Source organism: Macaca thibetana, chromosome 7, assembly GCF_024542745.1.
Source record: "Macaca thibetana thibetana isolate TM-01 chromosome 7, ASM2454274v1, whole genome shotgun sequence".
Taxonomy (NCBI): Eukaryota; Metazoa; Chordata; class Mammalia; order Primates; family Cercopithecidae; genus Macaca; species Macaca thibetana.
The window spans coordinates 37,234,885-37,259,453 of NC_065584.1; the positions used below are offsets into that span (position 1 = coordinate 37,234,885).

The following is a 24,569-nucleotide window of genomic DNA, read 5'->3' on the forward strand; positions in this document are numbered from 1 at the left end:
AGGGAAGTCACTAGGAGATGTATTGGTGTGGAATGTCAAGGAGGAGTTATAAAGCTAGTGGGAGATAAGAGTTACTTTAGTTTATTTGTACAGGTCTACTGCAGCAAAAATTTCCAACCCTGGGGATATGGTTATTTTCTTGTCCTGGCACAGGGAAGGCATCTTTCTCCATGGAAGTTTTATGGCTTGCTATATGCAGGAAAAGGCAGGTCAGATAGTCACTTCTGGAACTACAGTTTCCAAAGTGCTTTGAGCTTGAAGTAATCAATACACTAATTTGGCATATTTTGGAGTGGCACACTTTTAACTCCTTTATTTTTCCTGTCTGAAACTTCCGTAACAGTTTCAAATTAAAAGCTGAGTTAGTATTTGTGGAGAGAAGAGTTGTGTTAGCAGCTGAGTGGCAAGGGATCTGCAAAGGGAGAGAAGAACACAGATTAGAAGGAGAATTAATAAGCAGAAAAGCACAATCTAAACACGTTTACCCATACTCCATTCAACCAGTCTCCTATCCCTGACAATGGGTCAGGCCAATTGAATGGTTTAGCTTCATTTATATGACGAAGAGTGTTTATCTTGTCTTTCAAAAAGTTCAGATTAGATTCTATTTGTCCCTGGTGGTTTACATATAAGCAGCGTTCCTCACCAATGATTGCACATGCTGCTCCTTCTTGGGCTGTCATTCTATCCAGGACATGGTGATTCTGGAGTACGACAGAGGCTAAACTGTTAACTTCTGGTTGGAGTCTTCTCAGTGCTTGCATAGTAATACTGACTCCTGTTCTATTACCATGGAAACATTGAGAATTTTCCTTTCCCTCTCATAAGTTCCAAAGCCTGGGAAAATGGATCTCAGCATGGAAAGGAACTTAGAATTCTGACACATAAGGGGATTTTCTGTAACATCTCATTTAGTACGCTTGTGTGGCATTACTTTATAAACAAAGGAGCCCAAGTTTATAATTTGGCTGGCATTGAAGGAGGAGTACTTGGTGACAAAGGCATTGGGTATCTGAGTCCCCATCATTCTGACCATGTAGGTGAGAACCCTTCATAGACCTTGTCACCACACAAGATAAAAAGACCAGTGTGGTTCACAAATAATATCAGAGTCAAATTTGTGACCCAACAGATTGGGGTTTGTTGTGCCTGGTCTTCTGTCATATTGGCATCTGTGAATCTGTATGTGTCTCTGTCAGTCCATAGGAGCAGAACAGATTGCACAATATCAGATATAGGAGATCTTTAGTTTGGTTTTGGCAGCTATAGGGCTTGATTTTGTCACCTGGCCAAGTTATTCCACATTTTTTGAATACTCACCATGCTATCACCATGTAATCTTTGGTGCCTATCAGTCTAATGAGGAGAGCAAGTGAGCAAATCCAAGTTGCACAGGGCTGACTTCTGGGCCATCCATAACATCTGGTGATGTGGCAAGTGTTTGTACCATAGGAGTGTCAAGACCATTTATGACCTTCGTGAGAGGCTTATGTGCCATCTGTGGCATCAAGTCACAGGGTTTGATTGTGCTACTGCCTTGGGAAGTTACCTGTGAAAGATCCTGCATCATCTCTGCTTTCAGTACAAAGGGAAAAATCCCCTTCTAATATCTTTACCTAAAGAAATGACATTCCTCAACCTTCTACACAGGTGTCCAACTCACCAAAAAGAGAGGTAGTGTGACATTGTTTTCTTTTCATGGAAGCCATACCTTGTCATGCGTCCATGCTCCGGACTTGACCCACCAGGCACTTGCATCAGCAGGAATGAAAATAAGTTCAGATAATTTTGTATAATCTAGATGCTGATATACCAGCAATCAGATGGCTTAGTTCACGTGGCCAGGGTTTGGAAAACTCGTGCAAAGTGATGTTAGTTCTGTGCCTAAACTGTTAAGAAAACAGTAAAGGTTAATAACAATAAGACACAGTTTGAAAGAAAGTCCGTAGTGGAGGATCAGAGGGAGAACTGAATAGACTGAGATAGTCTCCAGTCAGCTTTTTCAATAAGTGCTCAAAGAACAAAGAGGACTTTGTGAAGAAAAGAAAAGGGTTTTGGGTTTTTTTTTGTTTGTTTGTTTGGGTTTGTTTGTTTTTGTTTTTTTGTTTGTTTGTTTTTTGAAGGTAGAGAGAACCAGTTCCTGTTATACTAGCAATGTACACCCTGTCTTGGATCCCAACACCACATAGAAGTCCCATGAGGACTGGGGAAACTACCATGCTCATTCACACAACATCTCTCATTGGTCCAGAGTTGCTTTCAGATGATTTAACTCCTTCTTGTTTCCAGCTTCCTCCATGAGTGCACTGAGCACACCCCCGTAAAGCAGAAAGCCATTAGTGTGTATAGGACTTGTCATCCATGCTACAGACAGCCTCAAGGTTCAGCCTAAGAGGATACAGGCAGGTACCACCAGCATCTGCTGTACCAGACTTTCCAGCCCCAAATACGTTTACTTTTACTCTCATTTCCCTAGGATTGTATTTTCCAAGTAAACCATTTAGATTTAATCCTTGCCTCAGCATATGTTTTCTAAGGAACCTGGGTACAGTAGATGCTGAAAGCCCACCCTACATCTTCTCGTCCCACTTGAGTTCACTTGCAGCCACAGTAGACAATCTCCATGCTCTGAGAGTTTACCACTTCACGTGCTTATATCTCAGATATTCTTTTCCTTACAGCTTTCTCCTGAACCATGAAGTATTAATCAAAGTTGTGTTTCACATGACTTCTCAGAAAGTGCACAGGGATGGCTCCAGTTGTACACAGAGAAAATCTATTCATTAGTCTACCCTGTTTTGTGCTTCCCCATAAAAGTAACTCCACTTAAATCCTGTCTCTGGGTCTGCTTTTTGGGCAATCCCAATTAAAACAGGAGGTAAGACTCTATGTTTGTTATAAACAGGTGAATTCTACCCACCAATCCTGGTATAATTGACTGATATAGCTCTAATTAACTCAGTGAATATAAAATAACTATGCAGCTTTTCTTAAAATAAGAATATTGCAAAGTGCACTGCTTCTTGTAAAAATTAAAAGTAAAAAAAGGTGACTCTAACAAATTAACTTTAAAATACAATACAGGATCCCAATTTACCAGCAAAGCAGTGATAAAGGATTTATTCTATGAAGTGTATCAGGACAACAGGCTACCCATTTGGAAAAGTATACGATTAGATACATATCTCATTCCTTATAGAAAAATAAATTCCACAATTAAGCATAAAAGATGAAACCAACATAATCCCAGAAACAATGGATTATTTCAAAGTAATCTCAAGCAGAAATACAAAACTCAGCAAATATAAAAGAACATTAGGCTGACAAATTTTACTTTAATCAACTTCAATGGTTTTTTACCATAAAGCCTTTCAACAAAGAATCAATAAACTGGAGCAGCTATCTTTTGTCTCCATATGGATGTGTACACTTACAACATGTGGAACTTTCTCTGATTTGACCAGATTGTATTATTGGTTCACTCCTCCCTCCGTGTGGCTCCAGTAGCTGTCCTCTGCTTCTTTTTGCTAACACATTGTTGGACCCTCTCCATCTCTATTCCTAGAGGGCATCAAACCATAAAGGGGTGACCACAAAGTGACAGGGCACACAAGTGGAACACTTACCATTTCATAAGGAATGCTTCTATGAAGATATAACATTTAACCTCTATTGAGAGAAAATAGGAGTTTTCCAGGGCAAGGGAGTAGAGGCAGGGTGGTAAACAGCATTTTGGGAATTGGAGATTTCATGTACAGAGAATATGCAGAGAATGACACAGCCAAATATATTGAAACATGAAATAGAAGATGCAAAGTTGGCAACGCATAATGAAAAATGATATGCAAAAGGTATTTTGACTCAATTTACAGAGTGCCATTCAGAAGTTAACTGATCAATACAAAGGGTATCTGACTCATTCTGTGTTTTCAAGAGACAGGCTTTCCAAAAACATGGAGAATAGACAGAGGAGAAGATACATTGGGGGAAGAAAAGACCAGCAAAATGCGTCAGGTACAAACAGCAGCATTTTAAATATTCAAAGTTTAATTTTGAGCAACAGCTCCAGTAGTTTATAAAAGAGGATCAGAATGACATCCCAAGGTATCAAAATATTATTTTTACTTTTCATAATTTCATGTATTTAATACTCCATTCAGATTCATGACTTCATTTAAGTATTTATTGAGTAGTAAGCACTGTGCAGTGTTCCAGCTATTGAGGATACAATGGTGAGCAAAACAGATGAAAACAATCCCGCCGTCATGGAGATTATATTTTGGTATGTGAAGCAAGCAAATGATCCAAAAGGATATCCAAACTGCCAAATTAAGACAAAAAGCTAGGAAGCACACAAGGGAGCAAAATCAGGAAATTTCATCAGATAACAATTTCTTTATACTTAACAAAAATTCACTTATTTCTCTCTTTTGGTTACCAAATAAAAGAAGTTGGGGGGGACAAATATTATTATCACCCCTACACCTTTTCAGATTTTGAAGCAGAACATCAGAAAAGGTAAGTAATTTTCCCACATTGATAAATGTCAGTAGAGAGGTAAGCCTCACCCCTGGACTCTCTGATGCAGACACATCTCATGCCTTTCCCATAAGTCATCTCTGTGCACAAGAAACACAACAAGGACTAAAGGGAGGGAAGGATGTAGCTTTATTTGCTGCTTAAAACAATGAACAATAGATAGAAACATGTTAAGAATAACTTGAACTTAATGACAATGTTTGTGGTTCTGACGTAAGGGAAGATCTTTGCAGCTTTCTGGAAATGGTCAGAAATATGCTGTTTCAGGGATGTACTACCATTTCTACTGCCAAGAGACTAAACTGTAATAATGCATGGAATATTAAATTAGAGACATTTTCTTAACCTGATGAATGAGCCTTAGTTTCTTTGGGACCAGAACACTGTTGTAGATACATAAGAAGCCCAACAGTAAACAGGAAAATCAAAACAGACAAAGAAGGAATCACAATCAGTGGCAGAAATCCTCTTTTCTTTGCAGATGCTGGGCCACTGTCAACACTACCCCCATAGCCTCTGTGCAGGCAGTAGGGAGGGGACCACCCATAGCCACAGTGGCAGTGATGTTGGTTATTGCAGATCCCCTTCATATTGCAGGTCTCAGGAAGGCAGACGTGTGACAAGACAGACAGACTGACACACTTCTTGTGGATGCAGATCTTTCCTGGGCCACACACAGTACCATCTTTCACGTCACCAATGTCAGGTATGTTCATCCTTAAATGATAGTCAATACCCCAGCAGGTGACGCCATTGATACGAGTGTGCTGCAAAGTAAAATGATCTTGGAGAAGAGGAATGTCTCTCACATTCTCACATTGAACTCTCCCACAAAAGACATCAGAGATATGACATTTTAGGTATGTTGTGCCATTTATACCACAGTGACCAAAACGGTTTCCCTGAGAGTTGATTTCTTTATAGCAATTCTGAGATGCACTTTTTGCATCTTTACCAAAAATCTCCCTGCAATGCTGGTCATGGTTATTACATCTCTTTTGATAGCAGTAGGCACTGTCACTACAGGGGAACCCGTCCTGCACATATCTATCTTCTGGACACTGATGGGATGTTCCGTTGCACCATTCTGGGAGGTCACATTCATTGACCTCTTGTCTACAGAGTTCCCCTGATGGCATGAACTTGCAGTCTTTGCAACAAAGCCCAAAAGCACAGGCAGCCCCAGGCCTTAAAGTACAGTTCAACAGACAACAGGCATCTTGTTCACACTGCTGTATGGATCCACAGTCACACTGCTCTTCTCTTTCAACCACACCATTCCCACAGCGCTTTAGCATAAAGATTTCCCCCAATCTTGGAGGATTATGCAGACATGATCCCTGGTTTAAAGTGGTCTTCATAAAATCAGCATAACTGCAATTGGTGAATTTCTCTGCTGGCACTCTAAAAGTATTCATGATGCAACCTCTTTCCCCACAAAAACAGAATTCTTCATCATGCTGCATACCCAAAATATGACCTAACTCATGGGCCACAGTGTTGGCAAAAAGAGACCAGGTATCTCCTTGAAAATTATCAACTCCACAATCAATAGGTGGACGACATATTCCTGCAATGTAGGCTAGACCAAGTATACTTATAAGTGAATTTTTTATGAACATATGTGCAGCATCATGCTGTAGTTGGGAAAGACTGATTTGTTTCCATTGAGAGAAATCGTTCAGGACCTGTTCTATGCTTGTCATTGGGAAAACATTTCCTTGATTCCAAATTTCAATTCCAGTCAAAATTACATAACTACCTAACTGTTTATACATGGAATCCACTATGTTGACAACGAGAAATACATCCTCTTGTACCTTTGAGATGTTGCTTTGAGAGTAAATGAAGAAATCATGGTTCACCACAACAACTAGCTCCAGAAACCATGCATGGGTCCACCAGTCACCAGCAGATTTTGGTTCCAGAGCTGAGTTTTCAGCCTCTTCAAATCCCAACTGTTGGCGTGCTACTTCCTTCTCTGTTAAGCCACATCTCATAGCTGAGAATTGTGTCTCATTACTGTTTATCTTATAAACCAGGTGTTCAAATGTGGCAGAGTGCCTGATGGGTTCAATTTCATAAGTGAGGCCATTTATTTGTAATACCCCTCGAAAGCCCCCAAAACAAGCACTGAACACAGCCAGAGACTCAGGGACCCCCTCCACGTAACCATGATAGTAACAGTCATCTGGGATGAAGGGCTGATCCTCCAGGAGGGCATGCTCATCTGTGTAGGTGAACACTGGGAGGTGTCTAGAAACCAAGAGCTTCTTGACCCTCATGTGAACAACGTGTCTCTTTCCCCCAAGCCGCAGACTATAGGAGAGCCATCCAGGAGCCTTTGCACTTCTGCCCCTGCTGATCACCTTCAAGGGGATCACCACTTCTGGGGAAGTGAAATGCTGGGAGGGCCCAGCCTGAGAGTAGCCAGAAATGGACAAAAACACCCCAAGCCAGAGCAGCAGAAGAGCGACCCTGATGTACACTAGTGTCCCATCCACTGCCATTATGAAGTTGTCGTCATGGAGCCATCTGTCCAGAGCAGAAGAGGACAAAGTGTGAGGCACTTCTGGTCTGGCTCCTCCCTCTAAGCTGCTCAGGATGCAGGGCTGACCCTATGGATCTGTGTCCTGGCAGAGTTAGATCAGAACTGCAGTGCTGGAAGTAAAAATAAAAAGATGGGTTGGAAAGGTGATAAGTAAGGAAATCAGGAGAGAAAAAGAATGGAGTGGTGAAAAACTGGTTTATGAATCAAGAAAATGCATTGGATTTGCTTTTAGTAAATAAGGGTGGGAAGTTAGGGGGTACAGAAAAGACAACATTGGCCACGTGGTGATAATAGTTGAAGTTGGAAGACGGGTACGTAAATAGTTATCTCAGTCTTTACAGGCAGTATGAAAATGTCCATAATAAAAAGTAAAAGCAAAAGTAAAGAAACTTAAGAGTAGGGTGACTCTATATCTCAATTTGTCCAAGATAATATTAGTTTATACCTGTTGCCCTTGCAATAACTATTGATAGTGTCTCCTTTGACTGTCCAAACTGGAAACATCAAAAACAATCACAATTCTGTGTCAAGTTGCATCAGTCTTATGATTTACTTTAGTTTCTTCATCTCAAAGTTATTTACTAGTCCTCATTGTATTCATCTTTACTCATAACTTCATTAGACTGAAAGATTCTTGACTGCATGGTTTATGATTTTCTTTCATTTTAGTATCCTCTGTAATGCCTCATAGAGCTCTATGTACAATGAAAAGTGGAAAGAGGGAGGAGGAATTGTGAAATGTCTTGGATTGTAAGTGAATGCTACTAAAATGTATTCATATTGTAGTATAATTTTTAGAAAAGAAAAAAAAATTCAGGAAACATTGACATGATTTAAGGTAAGGAGAGAATAATGTTGTTCTCTCCAGTTAGCCATAGGAGAAACCCAAAGACAAAAGCAAAAGCTTTCAGAAGAGAAAATGAGAATCTGTGCAGTTTAAAGGTCTTGGGAAAAGGAACTCTTGTCTTATTAGGGCAAAACCGTTGGAGAGTCTGGCATTTTAGGATTGCCAGGGAAGAGTCCCAATGTTTGCTCAAATATATTTACCAAGAGTTTTTGAAAGTAGGGAATTTCTGCACCTGTCATACAGTCTGGCTGGCAATACTTATCTATTTCTTTTTCTATTTATTAAACAAGTCTTTATGTGTTTGGAGCACATAAAGTGCAGGACATTGTTCTAGATATTAGAGAAAGAAAATCAAAATACAGAGCATTAAATAAATTACCAATTTAGTGCAGAAACTTGTGGCAGGAGCAAGAATAAGCTTCAGGAGGTCTATAATATTGTATTCGATATTTTATATATTTCATGACTTTTTTTTTTTTTGCTGAGGAGAGTGTCCGTCCATATATTTCATCATAGTCTCAAATGACTGTCAAAAGTGAGGCTAATAAGCACTGAGCATGTGTAGAAACAAACAAAAAACAGATAATTATAATATAATATGATCAAAACCAGATAACAAAGTTTATGCTTCAGGGATCCTCATTGTACAGACCTCTATAAAGACCCTGTAAGGGGCTCAGCAATGGACTTTATGAAAGTCATATAATTATAAGTAATCAAAATTAGTCACTATACAAGAAAAATCTCAAACACCCTGAAATATTACATTGCACACATAAAAGACTTAATAAAGGTTTTCTAAAATTTGACAATAGTAAATTTAATTATTTATCTCATTACCAATAACAAGCTGTGAAGCTGAATTTTCTTTTCTAAATTATTAATAATACAAACTAAATTTCTATTAAACATACTAAGGAAAGGCAAATGCCTTTCAGTTCTTGCTATAGAAATTATAACAAAATAATTCTCTTAAGGGAGGCAATTAAATAAGAAGCAATTTGAAAACTGTAGGGAAAAGGTATTATGGAAGTGAGTCAGGAAGTTGATTAGTATAAATATGAGGGGATTAAATTTTGTGATGTTTATGGCGTTTTCAACCTTTTAATATTTATAATTTGTTGTGGCTTCTTTCCTATGCTAAATAGATCCTCATTTTCATACTTATTTTCTGCAATTGTAACTTGGTATTGTTTTTCTCAAAGTGGGCCCTCATCTTGTAGGTGCATCAGGCCCAAAAACTTAATTTCATCTCTGACTGTGATCAATGTATTGATGAAGGTAGGTGCCATTTCTTATAAGAACAAAAAGGAAAAGCATTTAAATCAAGCTAATCTAAGAAGACTTACATAGAAGATATACAAATGAACATGCCTGACGCAACACCAATCATCTCCTGGATTTTGAATCCATTTCTAATCAATGCTTTCTTTGCCCTGATTCAAGTTTCCTTATATTCTCTTCTTATAACTTCCCTTGTGCTTTCCAGAGTCTTCCTTTAAAGACAAAAGGAGGGAGAGAAAGAGAGAGAAAGAGCGAGAGAGAGAATGAACCAACTCCATCCTGAACCTCTTCACAGAAAGCTCCCTACATCTACTTACCTTATTAAACCTGAGGTTTAATAGAATTTACTGCTTGCCTAAAGGCTTCCTCTTGAGAAACCCCATCCTCAGAAATCACATGTACCACAAGGTCCAGAGTTCCTGTTCTCCACAGCCCACAACATCAACACCAAATCATTTATCCTGCAATATCTGACTACACTATTTTTCAGATGTCTCTTCAACCACCCTTATCACACTTGGACAAAACTGAAAGGCTCTGGCCCCTAACTAATAAAATTATTTTCCACCATAAATCCTACCCTCATCTTAAAGTACTATTAGCAAGTATTTGAAAACAACCCATCTGAAAACAAGACAGGGTTTTTTAAAGTTTTTTTTTTTTTTAACCTCTTCAATTCATCTTCAGTGTAATTCAGCCCACTCACTCATAGTCATAATGTATACCTTGTCAACACACAATTTCATATATCCTAAGCAATTTACCAACAATTTTAGTTCTCCCAGTTCTCCCCCTTACTTCTGCTATACCTGTTTCTCAAACTCAAAGAGAACCCACTTTTCTTTCATCGTCTCCCATTTCATTCAATGTTCTTGTCTTCCAATCCATTCGAGCTCTGCTACCAGTTTAATCCCTTCAAGCACTGTATGCCAAAATCTTTAACTCTCTAAAGTCCTAACTGTGACAGAGATTGTTGGGGGGTCGGGGATGGGCAGGAACTGCATTAAATCTTCACATACTTTCTCCACTCCTACATCAAAGACACCAATGCTACTCTGGAAAAAAAAAAAAATCCCAAAACCAATGTGTTTGTGAAAGGCTTAAAAAGAGAATATAGAAATCAAAACTGAAATGGCTTGTCCTGGATCCCCAGCCTAAGGAATAGAGATATAAAATCCAGTAGATATTTCAAAACTTTCTATGCCACATTGCTGTTTTCTTTATTCTCCGGGATATTGCATTCGCACCTCCTCAATATTCTGAGTTTCATCATTTATGTATAGTGCCAGTAGCTGAAAATCCATTCTCATTGTCTCTCAATCACAGTAGAGTTAGTTAACCAAGTACCTTTTCTTTCTAATATAAAGTATTTAAGGTTTTTTTCTTTTCTTGTCCTAGATTGGCTATGTGGATGCTGGAAGATGGGGAAAACTTGTTTCAGTCTGAACATTATCCTTGCCATCAACTTGCCTAAAGAGGTTGGATTCATCCGGGCGGTTTTCAGTGTTGCAAGTTAGGCACCTTATTCCATGAGGTGCAAGTAGCATGGAAGAGAAAAGCAAAGTTCATAGACAAAACTTCCAAGAACAAAGATCTCTGAATTGGGAGGAAATTCTAACTGCCAGATTTGTTCTCGGTATTTCTCTTGATATGTTTTCTGCTTATTATGGAGTGACAGTTGTTGTGGTTGGGAAGATTGAAAATGGGAAGCACTAATCAAAGATATAATGTTGTGGAAAGGACTGATAAGCTACACAAACTCGTATCATATTATTCTTTTTCTTGGAGCTCAGCATGAGAGCAGGCAATAACAGGAGAATAACTTCAAAAATATCTGTAAGCCAGATTCATTGTCTTCATTCCTAGGGCTTACAGAGACCAAAGCTCCTGAAGTACCATCATTCTACCAGGGATACTGTGAGGTGGTCCCACTCTAAATCCATGTCCTCTAACATCAGTGGACTGTCCAGTGAGCTAACAGCCCACTTATTCATGTTTGATAAACTCTTCCTTTCCCCACAGCTGTTTCAAATTCATCAAGACCCCTCTCTACCCATCTTCCCTCTTATTCCAATGCCCTAATGCACTATTTTCCTATCTGTCTGTCACTAGTATCTGTCCCATTAGAGTCATGGAAGTAATTCAGCTGGTTATAGCCTGCAGTTGTTTTCCTTAAGGGAATAGAACAGAAATATCAGAAGGCATCCCTAGAAGATCCTTAGCAACTCTTGAACACACAGTGCCAAATATTTGGGTTTAAGTGTGTGGAAGGCCACAATGTCACAATATAAAATGGATTTCTTTCTCTGGAGTATGAGATAGATATATATACCAAATTCAAAGACAAAATGGTTTCTAGGCCTTTCACCGTCTGAATCCACCTACGTCTACCTCTTCTCTACCTCACTCCCTCTCTAGTCTCATTAGCCCCTCATAGTTCCAGATCATCTCTCCCACCTACTTGAGGACTGTTTCTATCAATTTTCCCTACTCTCAACTGCATCTTCATCTTCTACTACTTTTTCTATTCCTTACTGGCAATTTGGGTGACTACCTCATCCTGATTTTCCCAGGACAGTCCTGGTTTTAAAACTGAAAGTCCTGCACCCAGCAATCCCCTCAGTCCCAACCCAACTGGAATAGTTCATCACCCTACCTACACCCATGCTCAAGTCACTCATATCTTTACAAATGAAAACAAAACAAAAATTCAGAGACTTCACAGCATCCAGTGGACTACTCTGGATACCAAATTATGCATAGAACCAAACTTGATGACTTACCATCAGAAGAAACAGTAGTTTCCATGGCCATTTCTGTGTAGATGGTTTATACCACCCTTTATCAATGGTTTGTAGCTGAGGCCACAGAGCAAAGGGAAACATAAACCCTCTCCCTTTTGTCTCTCAGGTGACTAAATTCTAGATTTAGCTACTTAGCAACAAGGAACTTTCAATTCTACAGAAATAATAATAGACTCTCAAGAATATCTTGCTCTCATCCTGCTATTTCTATACTCATTTCCAAATTCAATCCAGTTGGAATTGGGTTGTCTCCTCACCTCCAGTCTATGAACCCTGACAGCACAGGTTTGTAATTTTGCTCATGCCATTGCATTGGTCTAGACTGTCTAATCACTTTTCCCATTGAACTGAATTACGGTAACTTTCTAGGGCAAGATCAAATTCCACTTCCATTATCAAATCTTTCCTAAATAATCCAGAAAACATTAACATCCTGTAACTCTCTTTATAACTATAATATGCAATACATTTTTGTGTGACAAAATTTATATCCTTGCTATTTTCTGTTTTATACGTGAGTTTTAAAAATTGCATCTCCTATTAGACTATAATGTTTTGGAGAAAAATATGCTCAAAATGGTTGGTGGAGAATTTATGGTATAGTGTTTGTTAAAATATATAATCAATAAGGTGAGTTCAATATATAAAAACTACACAGGATAAGGACTAATTTAATAAAATATTAACTCTAACTTTGGGAGTTTCTGTTTTAGATTCTTGTCAACTCTTAATTTACCTGGTAGAATCAGAGCCTCATGAGATAACCATCAATTAGAAGCAGTTTTAATTACAGTCCCTTCCACTTCCTGCTGGAAAAGATTCTACTATTTATGCTGGTTTCTTTAGAAATCTGACGAGGTTCCTTTTTATAAACTGTTTTGCTCATACAGGCAAAACTGGAGACACCTCTGCCTTAGGAGGGATAGATACAAAGAGGTTTGTCTTCCGCTGGACTCAGTGGATAACCTCTGCTTTTATACCAGACATCACTTACAATTAAGTATACATAGCCCCAAAAAATGAGAGTAGAGGAAATCACATACATTCAATCATGGAAAAAGCTTAGTAGCAAGCCAGTAGCACTAGTAAGCAGAGCAAAGAAACCCTATGCAGGGAGAAAGATAAGTGAGGAAGAATAGAATTCCTGCTTCAACAAATAGTAACCTGCAAGATCTATAGGTGGGAAAAGAATGAAAGCTTCTGAAAGCAGCTTGGCTTGATCTCTCTAGCTGTAAGAAGGAATAACATTTATTTCTTCTTCTTCTTCTACTACTTCTTTTTTTTTTTTGACAGGGTCTTACTCTGTCACCCAGGCTGAAGTGCAGCTGTTTTTTTTTTTTTTGTTTGTATCTTTTATAGAGATAGGATTTCTCCATGTTGGTCAGGCTTGTCTCAAACTCCTGGGCTCAAGTGATCTGGCTTCCCAAAGTGCTAGGATTACAGGCACCCGGACAACATTTATTTCTTTGTAGAATCAGCACTAAGAACTTCTGGTTCCAGAAAAGATAGAATAGACACATTTCTTCCTATTACTCCTAGTAAGTACAGTAAGTCCTCAATGTCATGAATAGGTTCTTGGAAACTGCAACTTTAGGTGAAACAATGTACAGTAGGTACTGAAATAACATTGTTTTGTCCAATGTGTTTCATTACAACACTGATGAGACAAATAAAAATTTGTTTTGTTATATGTTACTTTGCATTGTTAAAGTCACAGTTTCTGAGAACCTATTGCTGATGTGAGGACTTATTGTGCAAGTAAAAACACTGTATTTTAAATAGAAAACAAACATAAGAAGGTTAAGAAAGGTAGAGAAAATCATGCAGAGAAGCTACCTACCCTGGGAGCTAAGGAATAATATGGTGGTGAATCCGTGAGTTTTCTTTTAACCTCAAGCAATCTGGAGAAGTATGTAACATTTTAATGCCAATAGACATACAACAAAAAGATAAGCATTTTGAGATAGCCATCATGAACTGCTTCAATGAGCAATTACAAATACGACTAAAATGAAAAAAATAGAAACTTGGAGCAAAAAATGAGAAAGTCTCAGGAAAGAAATATAAAATATAAAAATGAAAATAATAGAAATTTTAGAACTGAAAAGTACAATAACCAAATCCAAACTCACTGGATGACTCAACAGCAGGACAGAGAATAGAGAAAAAAATCAGCAAACTTGAACATAGAGAAATAGTTAATACCAAATGTTTTGTTAGATTTATACCTAAGTATGTCATTTTTTAGGAGGTGTTAATATAAACGGTTACATTCCAAAGAGATCAAATCAGATCTGTACAAAATTGTTTATTGTGGGATAATGTGTACTACCAAAGCTTTGTGTACAATTCTAATTCCATCATTAGAAAGCTATGAAGTAAACAGCAATGCTTCTACATCATGAATAATATGCAGTCATAAATGAAAAAGGATTATCTCTTTACATTAATATTCAATGATTTCCAGGGTCAGTAAGTTTAAAAAACAAGATTAAGAGAAGTATATGTGGCACAGTACATTTTGTGTAAGGAAGGAGAAAAAGGAGAATTCTGAGAAGATGACAATGATGAGACTTGGATCCGTCTATTAGGAAAGATAGAGCTGATAGATGCAGGAGGCAGATAAGGGAAACTGCCCATGGTCTTGCCTGAGCAGGCTCACAATGAACTGGGGGCCCGTATATTCACTGGAAGAATGGGGTGGAGCCATCAGGAATTTACATCTTATGCTGGGGGAGGGGCCCAGCCTCTTCAGCTTGTGTGAAGTGGCCTGGTCTTCAATCTGTGAGGTGGTAGCATGTTGGCGGGACCCCTTCTTTCTTTGCTGAGCTTTGTTTTTGCCTAAGAGATCTACCCTCCTCATCCTTCAATTTGTCCAAGTGCCTAATTTTTCCTGGTTGTGAGACAGAAACCTGGATTTCAGCTGAACTAAGGAGCAAAAATTCCTGCATCATTTGGTAGCCCGTAGAGGGACATGAGGAGGGGCGAGTAAAGTGCGGACCCAAAAATCTCTTTCCCTTTCATTTCTGAGCGTTTTTGTCCTCACACTTCTTCTGAGGGTAGAGGAAACTGCCCGGGCCCCAAGGCAGCCTCAGGGTCCCACACTCTGCACCAACAGCTGGCCAGCGTTCCTGTCACATACCCATGGAGTCTTCCCCTCCCCTGGCCAAGGGGTCTAGCTCAGTCCAAGCCCCAGGGAAGAAACAGCAATTAAAAGTTTCTCTCCCAGTTGAAGAAACTCATTTGCATAAGAATAAGAGATTTCTTCCCCAGGCATCTTTTTCTTTTCTCCATTTTTCAGCAATTAACACAGCCCAGCATTTAGGTTATTTTTTCCTTTCTCTACCAGGTCAGAAGTTAACTTTTATGTGAAAGGCTTTTTTTTCCCCCTTTCAGAAGATGTTTTACTAGATTGGGACCCCAATTCAAAGACACTCTTTTCTATCCCTTGTTGGAGAAGGACTCAAATCCACAGCTTCACCTTAGCATTCAGCTTATAAGGAGTCCATGCAATTCAACCCCCCAGAAACATTTTTTACCCAAACTCAATTCCAAGTTCAGGAACTCAAAGGCTACTGACAGCAGGGGAGATAGGGCATATGTGGGTAAGAGAAGATAATTCCACCCCCTAGACCCATCTGTTAACATGGGTGAAAGCTGCTTTGATACCCATGGGCGGTAACCTGTTGTGGTTGCCGGAACTCAGAAATATAAGGATGGAAGAAAGAAAGAGACATGCCTTGCTTTCTCTACCTGGGTATTCGCTAGGAAGAGAAGGGAACCAGGGACACATTGCTCCCCTCTTTCTAGATGAGTAGCCCTTCATCTTCAGTCTGTACCTCTTTGAATGCATCCTGAGTCCTGGGGCTCCTTTTAAAAAATGCCATATTTTTCCTTTTTCCTCCTCTGTTCACAGATGGATGCTTGTGTCCCCATGCTGCAGGACACTCCCCTCAGATGTAGCCTCCAAACTGGGAAAAGTTAACTTCCCAAGCCTTAAACTAGTTGTCTTGGGATTGAGCTCAGTGGGGAGGGAACACAGAAGCCTGACATGCTGGCAAAAGGGTAGGAGGGTTTTTTTTTTAACCAGTTGAGCTTTTGCCCCCCCGCCCCCCTGTGCAAACTGGTAAAGGGAATGGTAAGCATCACTGTTTATATTCTCTGTAAAGTTTTAATTATGAAAAAGGATTCGGGAGGTTGGTCTTAAGCTGTAGCCAATCTAGTGTGCTTTGCATGCCTCTCTATATGGTTCTCTAAGAAAGAGAGGTACCTTAGGATGGGATGTAGGCCTAGGACTCCATAGGCCTTCTGCTCGAGCCAGCCTGGAAAACTGGTCAGTGGCAAACTTTGCTGAAGGCCTCCATCATATTTTACGTACTTAGAAGCATGACCTGTAACCATGTGGCAGTGCTTTGTTTTAGCCTCTGCCATTTACAACGGTGGCCCAGGTTCAATCCTGGCTTAGGGAATGAGTCCTTTCTGGTTTGATACCTGTGTGACCTTTACCATTTGTTGATTCTCTTCCCTTCCATGAACCACCTTGAATTTTCCTTTCTGTGAGCACCTGGGAAGTTACGTTTCATAAAGTTCAAAAGCTAGAAATATTGACTCCTTGGCATGGCCAAAGTTGCATAATAAGGGATTTAAAAGGACTTTCTTAAAGAGTGTTCATCTTAACTAAAAGTGGATATCCAAGTTATAGGTATATTTAAAAGGCCTTTATGTTTTTCTCTTCTTGGATCTTGTTTTAGTGGAAAAAGTTTTTTTCTCAGGTGAATTCTTTTTCTCCATTGTGTCTTGCCACCCTTACGGCATGCATGAGAGGCCCTAAAATAATTTCTGATGGCTTGGGGCTTCTTGGGAAAAACAGAAAAGGTGCCACAGATTCCATTTTGGGAGAGACCCCTGTTTTCCTCATGGAGCCCTAGGAATTGGAGGCAGATGAATCCTTCTCAAAATCTGATTTTGTCTTTCAGCTATACCTGTTTTTTAGGCCCTAGAAACTGCATGCTTTCCTAGCCATGCTCTTAAAGGGACCACTCAGAGGTGAACAGTTCAACTAGGAGATTGCAGAACTGAAAATGTGATAACTACTGGATCTGCTTCTGCTTATCTGTGTGGTTATATAGGTGTAGTGTGTGATGTCTATTTTTAAAAAGAGCTCTAATTAATTGACTTAAAGAAGGATAAACACTAGGATCAAATATTTTTGAAGAAAAAATAAAAGCTATAATGCCTTTTAGTAAATGTGACTTTAATCATCAAGAAATAAAAAGAGACTTATGGATTCTGAACCCCCAAAATTTGAGACAGGTCTCAGTTAATTTAGAGAGTTTATCTTGCCATGGTTGAGGATGCAGCCATGAAACAGCCTCAGGAGGTCCTGAAGACATGTGCTTGGGGCGCAGCTTGGTTTTATACATTTTAGGGAGACATGAGACATCAATCAATATATGCACATCAGTTCCATCCAGAAAGGTGGAGACAACTCAAAGCAAGGCCCCCCCACTGGGGGCTTCCAGATCACAGGTAGGTGAGAGATAGATGGTTGCATTTTTTTTGAGTTTCTGATAAGTATTTTCAAAGGAGGCAATCAAAATATGCATCTATCTCTGTGACCACAGAGATGACTTTGAATAGAATGGGAGACAGATTTGCCCTCAGTGGTTCCCAGCTTGAGGGGGCCCAAGATATTTTCCTTTCACATTTCCCCCCTTTTCTTTTTAAAAATCTTTGGAGAAAGCATTTTACAAGGAAATGAGTCTCTGGTCTTGTTTCATGTGATCTCTCATGGTTAGGATGGCTTATTTCTAGATGTGTAGGTCACAATAGCTCATTTTTACCAGGCTGTAAAGTCTCATATCCTGTGAAGAGAAAATAGTGGTGTGATGGTTAGTATTGAGTGTGAACTTGATTGGATTGAAGGATACAAAGAATTGATCCTGGGTGTGTTTGTGAGGGTTTTGCCAAAGGAGATTAATGTTTGACTCAGTGGGCTGGGAAAGGCAGACCCACACTTAATCTGGGTGGGCACAATCTAATTAGCTGCCAGCCCAGCTGGAATATAAGCAGGCAGAAAATTGTGAAAAGAGAGACTGGCCTAGCCTCCATCCTCCTGTGCTGGATGCTTCCTGCCCTTGAATATCAGACTCCAAGTTCTTCAGTTCTACAACTTGGACTGGCTCTCCTTGCCCCTAGCCTGCTGATGACCTTGTGATCATGTGAGTTAATGAAGCAGAAAATGTAAAAAGAAAAATAAGTAAAGGGAAAAACAAGTACTCCTGTACTTGGCTGACTCACTCCAATGCCAACAATAGGCAGAGCCCTAGTGGGGCCTTGATAATACTATCTGAAAAGCCAGAGCCCAAAGGAATGAGCTCCAGAGACTCTCCCAACACCTCCCCAACCCAGAGCAAGGATAAGAAAAACAAGTTGTTCTTAACAGTTTTCCCCTTTGAAATTCTTTTCCTATACCATTATCCTTTGATCTGCTCCCACAATTATTTCTGCAAGTTTGCAAGGATTTTGTAAGTTCCTGTTTTCCAGCTGTGCAGTATGGCAATGGTCACAAGACATGCCTGAGTTGTAAAACCTGTCACTGTTTCATGAACTGCCTTTGTTCTGCTTCTGTAAGCTTGCTTATCCACCTTATGGGTTTCATGCCCTTTTCAGATGTATGTATAAAAGTCAAGTCCTGTCTTGTTTGGTGCAGCCTTTGGATATGAATCCACTGAGTCAGTGACCACCTAATAAAATCCTCCTGTTCCACCCATTGCTCTCTCTGGTCTCCTGATTCCCACAACATTTTGGCGAGCCGGGCAGGAGTGGAGACGACAGGTTTGCTGTCTCCTTTGCCTGTGGGTCTAGGGCCCCAGGCTGGGGGAGACCCGTGACCTCATGTGCCACTGGGGGATCTCAAACCCGGAGAAGGAAGCAGCTCTCCCACAACTTGGGGCCCCTCCCTGACAGCGCAACGGAACCTAAGGGGCTACAGGACAATTCCAGGGACAGCGCACTATAGGAGCATGGTAAGGTTTGGGCCTGAGGCAGGACCCATCCCATAAGGATGGAAGGGGAGCCTGGTGACCACCTCCTGGGGTGTACCTAGTGCTCCGACCCAGGATGCAAGAGTGGCTCTCTAATTAGGAAGAAACCTACACCCCAACCAGGAAAGAGGAACTGGGAGCGGGAAAGTGTGTGAATGCGTGTGAAAGAGGCGGTTTCAAAAGGAACCTACGTGGGGAGTGAAGTGTGTGGGGCCGCAGGTTTCTTAGCATAGACCATACGCCCCAAGTGAAGTGTGGGACTGACCAGTACTAATGGCAAACTTCTTTCAGGGCTACCACATATGGCTTATGGAAGCGCCCCACAATTTAGTAAGTGTGGGGTCCGGGTCTGGGGTTTATACAAACCTTCCGATGCTAAGCTAAGTGGCATCTGAAATACTCCCATGAGGGGGATGGTCTAATTAGTCTGAAGTGAAAGTAAAAGAGTGAGTGAATTGTGCAATAATTGGGAGGAAATGGGAGGGAAGTTGTCAAAACCCACCCCATTAGAATGTATGTTAAAGAACTTCAGGAAAGGTTATGCAGGAGATTATGGGATCAAGTTGACCCCCAAGAGGTTGAGAACTCTCTGTGTAATAGAGCGGCCCTTTTTTAGTGTCAGATGGCTGGCCGAAGGAACTATAGATAGGGAAACAATTGGCTGTATATTTAAGGTGTTCACTGGGATTGGAGGACAGCCAGGGCATCCAGGCCAATCTCCTAACATTGACTCATGGCTAAATATAGTCCAAATTTGACCTGCATGGCTGCAGCCCTGCTTGGCAGCTTATTGCAAAATGCTGGTAGCTCAAGCCGAGCCTAAGATAAAAAAAGAAAATCAGTTTTGCTGTCAGCTACAGAGACAAAGGGAAAGCAACAGGAAAAACCAGTATTGCAGGAATCACCAGAGGAGATAGAAATTCCTCCTCCACATACCCCAATCTACTCCCCTTTACCAAGGTTGGGCCCTGAGCAGCCAGACTCAGATGACGATATGCCCAGGCTACACCCCAAAGGGAGAAATCTGAGCCCTCATCCCAGGAGGTCAAGAAGGAAGTTCACGATGATCAAGCAGGCCGCCTTTGATCTGGCCACACCAGAACTTTGCAGACACCCCACTGAGAAACCCGGGGATCCATCTATTATGATAAACAGGGCCAGGTCCAAAGGGGGCAATGAACTTCATTTACCAGCCATCTGACACAACGTAGCACACCATGAAAGTTCCATAGAGACCAGGAGTTGTGTAATACATATACACAATGGAGTACTATTTTCCTTATCCATTCGTCTGTTGAGGGACACTAGGTTGCTTCCAAATGTTGGCTATTATGAATAGTGCTACAATAAACACAGGAGTGCAGACATCTCTGATATACTGATTTCATTTCCTTTGGCTAAATACCTACCAGTGGGATTAGTGGATTTTTTTGGTAACTTACCTTCAGTTTGTTGAAGAACCTCCAAACTCTTCTCCATAGTGGTTGTACTAATTTACAATCATGCCAACAGTGTACAAGGGTTCCCTTTCCTCCATATCCTCGCCAGGATTTGTTATTGCCTGTCTTTTGGATAAAAGCTATTTTAGGCCGGGCGCGGTGGCTCAAGCCTGTAATCCCAGCACTTTGGGAGGCCGAGACAGGCGGATCACGAGGTCAGGAGATCGAGACCATCCTGGCTAACATGGTGAAACCCCGTCTCTACTAAAAAAATACAAAAAACTAGCTGGGTGAGGTGGCGGGCGCCTGTAGTCCCAGCTACACGGGAGGCTGAGGCAGGAGAACAGTGTAAACCTGGGAGGCGGAGCTTGCAGTGAGCTGAGATCCAGCCACTGCACTCCAGCCCGGGTGACAGAGCGAGACTCCGTCTCAAAAAAAAAAAGGCCGGGCGCGGTGGCTCAAGCCTGTAATCCCAGCACTTTGGGAGGCCGAGACGGGCGGATCACGAGGTCAGGAGATCGAGACCATCCTGGCTAACATGGTGAAACCCTGTCTCTACTAAAAAAATACAAAAACTAGCTGGGCGAGGTGGCGGGCGCCTGTAGTCCCAGGTACTTGGGAGGCTGAGGCAGGAGAATGGCGTGAACTCGGGAGGCGGAGCTTGCAGTGAGCTGAGATCCGGCCACTGCACTCCAGCCTGGGTGACAGAGCGAGACTCCGTCTCAAAAAAAAAAAAAAAAAAAAAAGATATTTTAACTGGGATTAACTGGGATAAAAAGATATCTTATTACAGTTTCGATTTGCTGATGACTGATGATGTTGAGCATCTTTTCATATACCTGTTTGCCATTAGTATGTCGTCTTTTGAGAAAGGTCTATTCAGATATTTTGCCCATTTTTAAAATAGAAATATTAGATTTTTTCCCTATAGAGTTGTTTTGAGCTCCTTACATATTCTGGTTATTAATCCTTTGTCATATGAGTGGTTTGAAAATATTTTCTTCCATTCTGTGGGTTGTCTCTTCATTTTGTTGATAGTTTCCTTTGCTTTGCAAAAGGTTTTTAACTTGATGTGATCCTGTTTTTCCATTTTTGCTTTGATTGCCTGTGCTTTTGGGGTATGACTCAAGAAGTTTTTGCCCCAAGCAGTGTCCTGTAGAGTTTCCCCCAATATTTTCTTGTAGTAGTTTCACAGTTTGAGGTCCTAGATGTAAGTCTTTACTCCATTTTTAAAATTTTTATATATGTTGAGAGATAGAGGGTCTACTTTCATTCTTCTGCATATGGACATCCAGTTTTCCTAGCACCATTTATTGATGAGACTGTCTTTTCTCCAATGTATGTTCTTGGCACCTTTGTCAAAAAATTAGTCCTTTGTAGATATATGGGTTTACTTCTGGGTTTTCTCTTCCATTCCACTGGTGTATGTGACTCATTTTGAGCACATCAGCAATGTCAGTGAGAACAGCTGAGAGGAATTCAGGCAGTAGAACTAGTACACTAGTGACTGCAGCAGGTGATGAGATAGCAAATGACAACTGCAGTGTGACATTTAGCAAGTGACTGAGTTTACGTTTCATCATCACTAAAATTCATTCATTCATTCAAAGCCTATTATAAGGCCAGACATGATGGCTTATACCCATAATCCCAGCCCTTTGCGGGAGCTGAGGCAGGAGGATTGCCTGAGGCCAGGAGTTTTAGATCGGCCTGGGCAATGCAGCAAGACCCTATTGCTACAAAAAATAATTTAAAAAAATAAACAAAAAGAAAGCCAAGTTTGTGTTGGCAACTCTTATAGGTACTGGAGATAAAGCAGTGAACAAGAAGCAGTGGGGCAGATGGCACAGCAAATGCAAAGATCTAAACTGAATCAAATGTATTTGTTTGAGAAACAAGAAAGTTCAGTGTAGATGTAATGAATGAGGGAAGGGGGTTATGGTAGTAGATGAGTTAGGGAGCTTGACAAAGGCAGATTATCTGGTCTTAGAGGCAATGTTAAGGATATTGATTTTTTCCTACATGAGATGGAAATGACTGAAAGATTTAGATTGGGGCATGATGTGATCTGATTTACATCTTTGTAAGATTGCTCCAGTTGAGGGAAGAACAGATGGGAGGTATCGAGTGAGCAGCAGAAAAAACTTTCAGAAAGAACAGTAGAAGTAGTGGCAGTACATACTCATGGTTTGTAATAAGCTGGTAGTATCAGAGATGGTCAGATAGACTGTATTTCATATATAGCAACAACTATACTTTTGATGGGTTGAATGTAGAATGCAAGGGAAAGAAAGGAATCAAAAGCTGTTCTTAAGATATTCATGTGAACTGAGTAAACTGAGTTCCTCAAGGAAGGGGAACAGCTAAGGGAGGTATCAGTTTAGGGGTATAAGGGTTAGGAATTCTCATTTCATCATAATTTAAGATGCTTGCTAGGCATCTAAATTTTGAGATGTCAGGTAGACAACTGGGTTACACAAGACTGAAGTTCAGTGAAGAGACATGACAGCTGGCATATTAATGGCATTACAGCCAGGGGTCTGAATTAGACTTCTTATAAAGATAGCATACATATACAGAAGAATAAAGAGTACCAATCAAAAAGGAGAATAGAAGATAAAATAATTGTAAATGCTTTGTGGATACCTGCTGTCATCAATAGCTGGGGTCAGCAGTGCAACTTTCTGCAAGAACTTGAAAATTAAAGCAATAATACTGCTATCAGGTCTAAACTTTAAAGTCAACATGTAATGGGCCAGAGCAGAGATATGCAATGCCAAAGGCTGTGACTTCCCTGGAATCTGTGCTATGGGCTGTGTTGTATGCCTGCAAAATTCATCTGCTGAAGTACCTCAGAATGTAACCATATTTGGAGAAAAGGTCTTTAAAGAGGTAAGTTAAAATGTGGTCCTTAGGGTGGGCCCTAAACTAATATGAATGGTGTCCTTATAAGAAGAGGAGATTTGGAAACAGACATGTGTGCACACAGAGGAAAGACCATGTGAAGACAGAGGTAGAAGATGGCCATCTGCAAGCCAAGGAGAGAAGCCTCTGAGGAAACCAACTCTACCAGCACCCTGATCTTGGACTTCCAGATTCCACAGCTGTGAAAAAATAAATTTCCATTGTTTAAATTACACAGTCTCTAGTATTAGTTACAGTAACACTAACAAACTAATATCATCTGATTAAATGTAATAACAATACAATAAAGAAAAAAGTTTGTCAATCAGAAAGGAGTTTCATCAGCTAAGGAAGCATAGAAAAAATAAAATATGCAGGAATTTGAAACTAAATAGGTAAGGGCAAAAAGTTGGAACAAATGCTAGTCAAAGGAGAGGTGGATAAGTCTCAAATACAAACATATTCATGAGTTGGTCATCAAAGAGGCTGATAGAGTAAAATACTGAAGTAGGAGGGGACTGAAGCAGACAAGAGAGATTAGAAAGACAAAGTGAATATATGACAGGAAGTATGCAAAAATAGAGCAAGGTGTGATTAAGGTGAGGCGAGGTTTCCACTAATTTTGTGAATGATAGATTGAAGTTGCCACTTCATTCCATATTTTTTACATAACTCAAGGTCATAAACAGAAAGGTTAGTTCAGACAGAAAGTGTCACTTCTTGTGTCAGAGACTACCAATGGCATCCCAATATCCATTCTCCCATTTTCAGTTGATAGTAATAACCTTGATTTTTATGGTTGGCACATTTCCATCCCTGAGATTACAAGAAGTCTGTGACATTTCCAGGAGGTCTTCTTTGCCTTTCCTTCATTACCTTCCTGAAATGTAGATATGATGAAGTTCCAAATCCATTTTAAGCATCTTGGACCATGAAGTAGAGGCTACACTCCAGGGGCGAGCCACTGCGCCCGGCCTGATTCCGTAATTTTTCTCAGTTGTTTCCTCTGAGTAGAATCTCATTTTCTCTGTCATTTGCTTTCCTACATATTAAAGCTCCCTCATTGTTTTTTTTTTTTTAATTTATTTACTTTTATTATTAGTAGTAGTATTAGTATTATTTTTTTGAGATAGAGTCTCATTCTGTCACCCAGGC

At 40.3% G+C, this 24,569-nt stretch overlaps 1 protein-coding gene across 15 annotated transcripts in view; it reads right to left on the reverse strand.

The window, feature by feature from the left end:
- ADAM21 (ADAM metallopeptidase domain 21) overlaps positions 1-24,569 on the reverse strand; it is a 27,970-nt gene continuing 3,401 nt past the window's right edge. Inside the window, exons 2-7 of one of the 15 annotated variants that reach the window (XR_007727288.1) lie at positions 20,514-20,636; positions 9,287-9,433; positions 8,317-8,488; positions 3,435-3,561; positions 1,712-1,889; positions 7-412 (exon numbers count right to left, since the gene is read on the reverse strand). Coding sequence is in view for 8 of the 15 variants with exons in the window: in XM_050797362.1 (XP_050653319.1) it covers positions 4,881-7,049 (2,169 nt within the window). In the remaining 7 variants the exon portion in view is untranslated. Of the gene's footprint in view, positions 413-1,663; positions 1,890-3,434; positions 3,562-4,646; positions 7,201-7,535; positions 7,786-8,316; positions 8,489-9,286; positions 9,434-12,004; positions 12,623-20,513; positions 20,637-24,569 lie in introns of those variants that run through there. The other 14 variants (XR_007727287.1, XR_007727289.1, XM_050797362.1 and 11 more) reach the window with 14 other exon arrangements.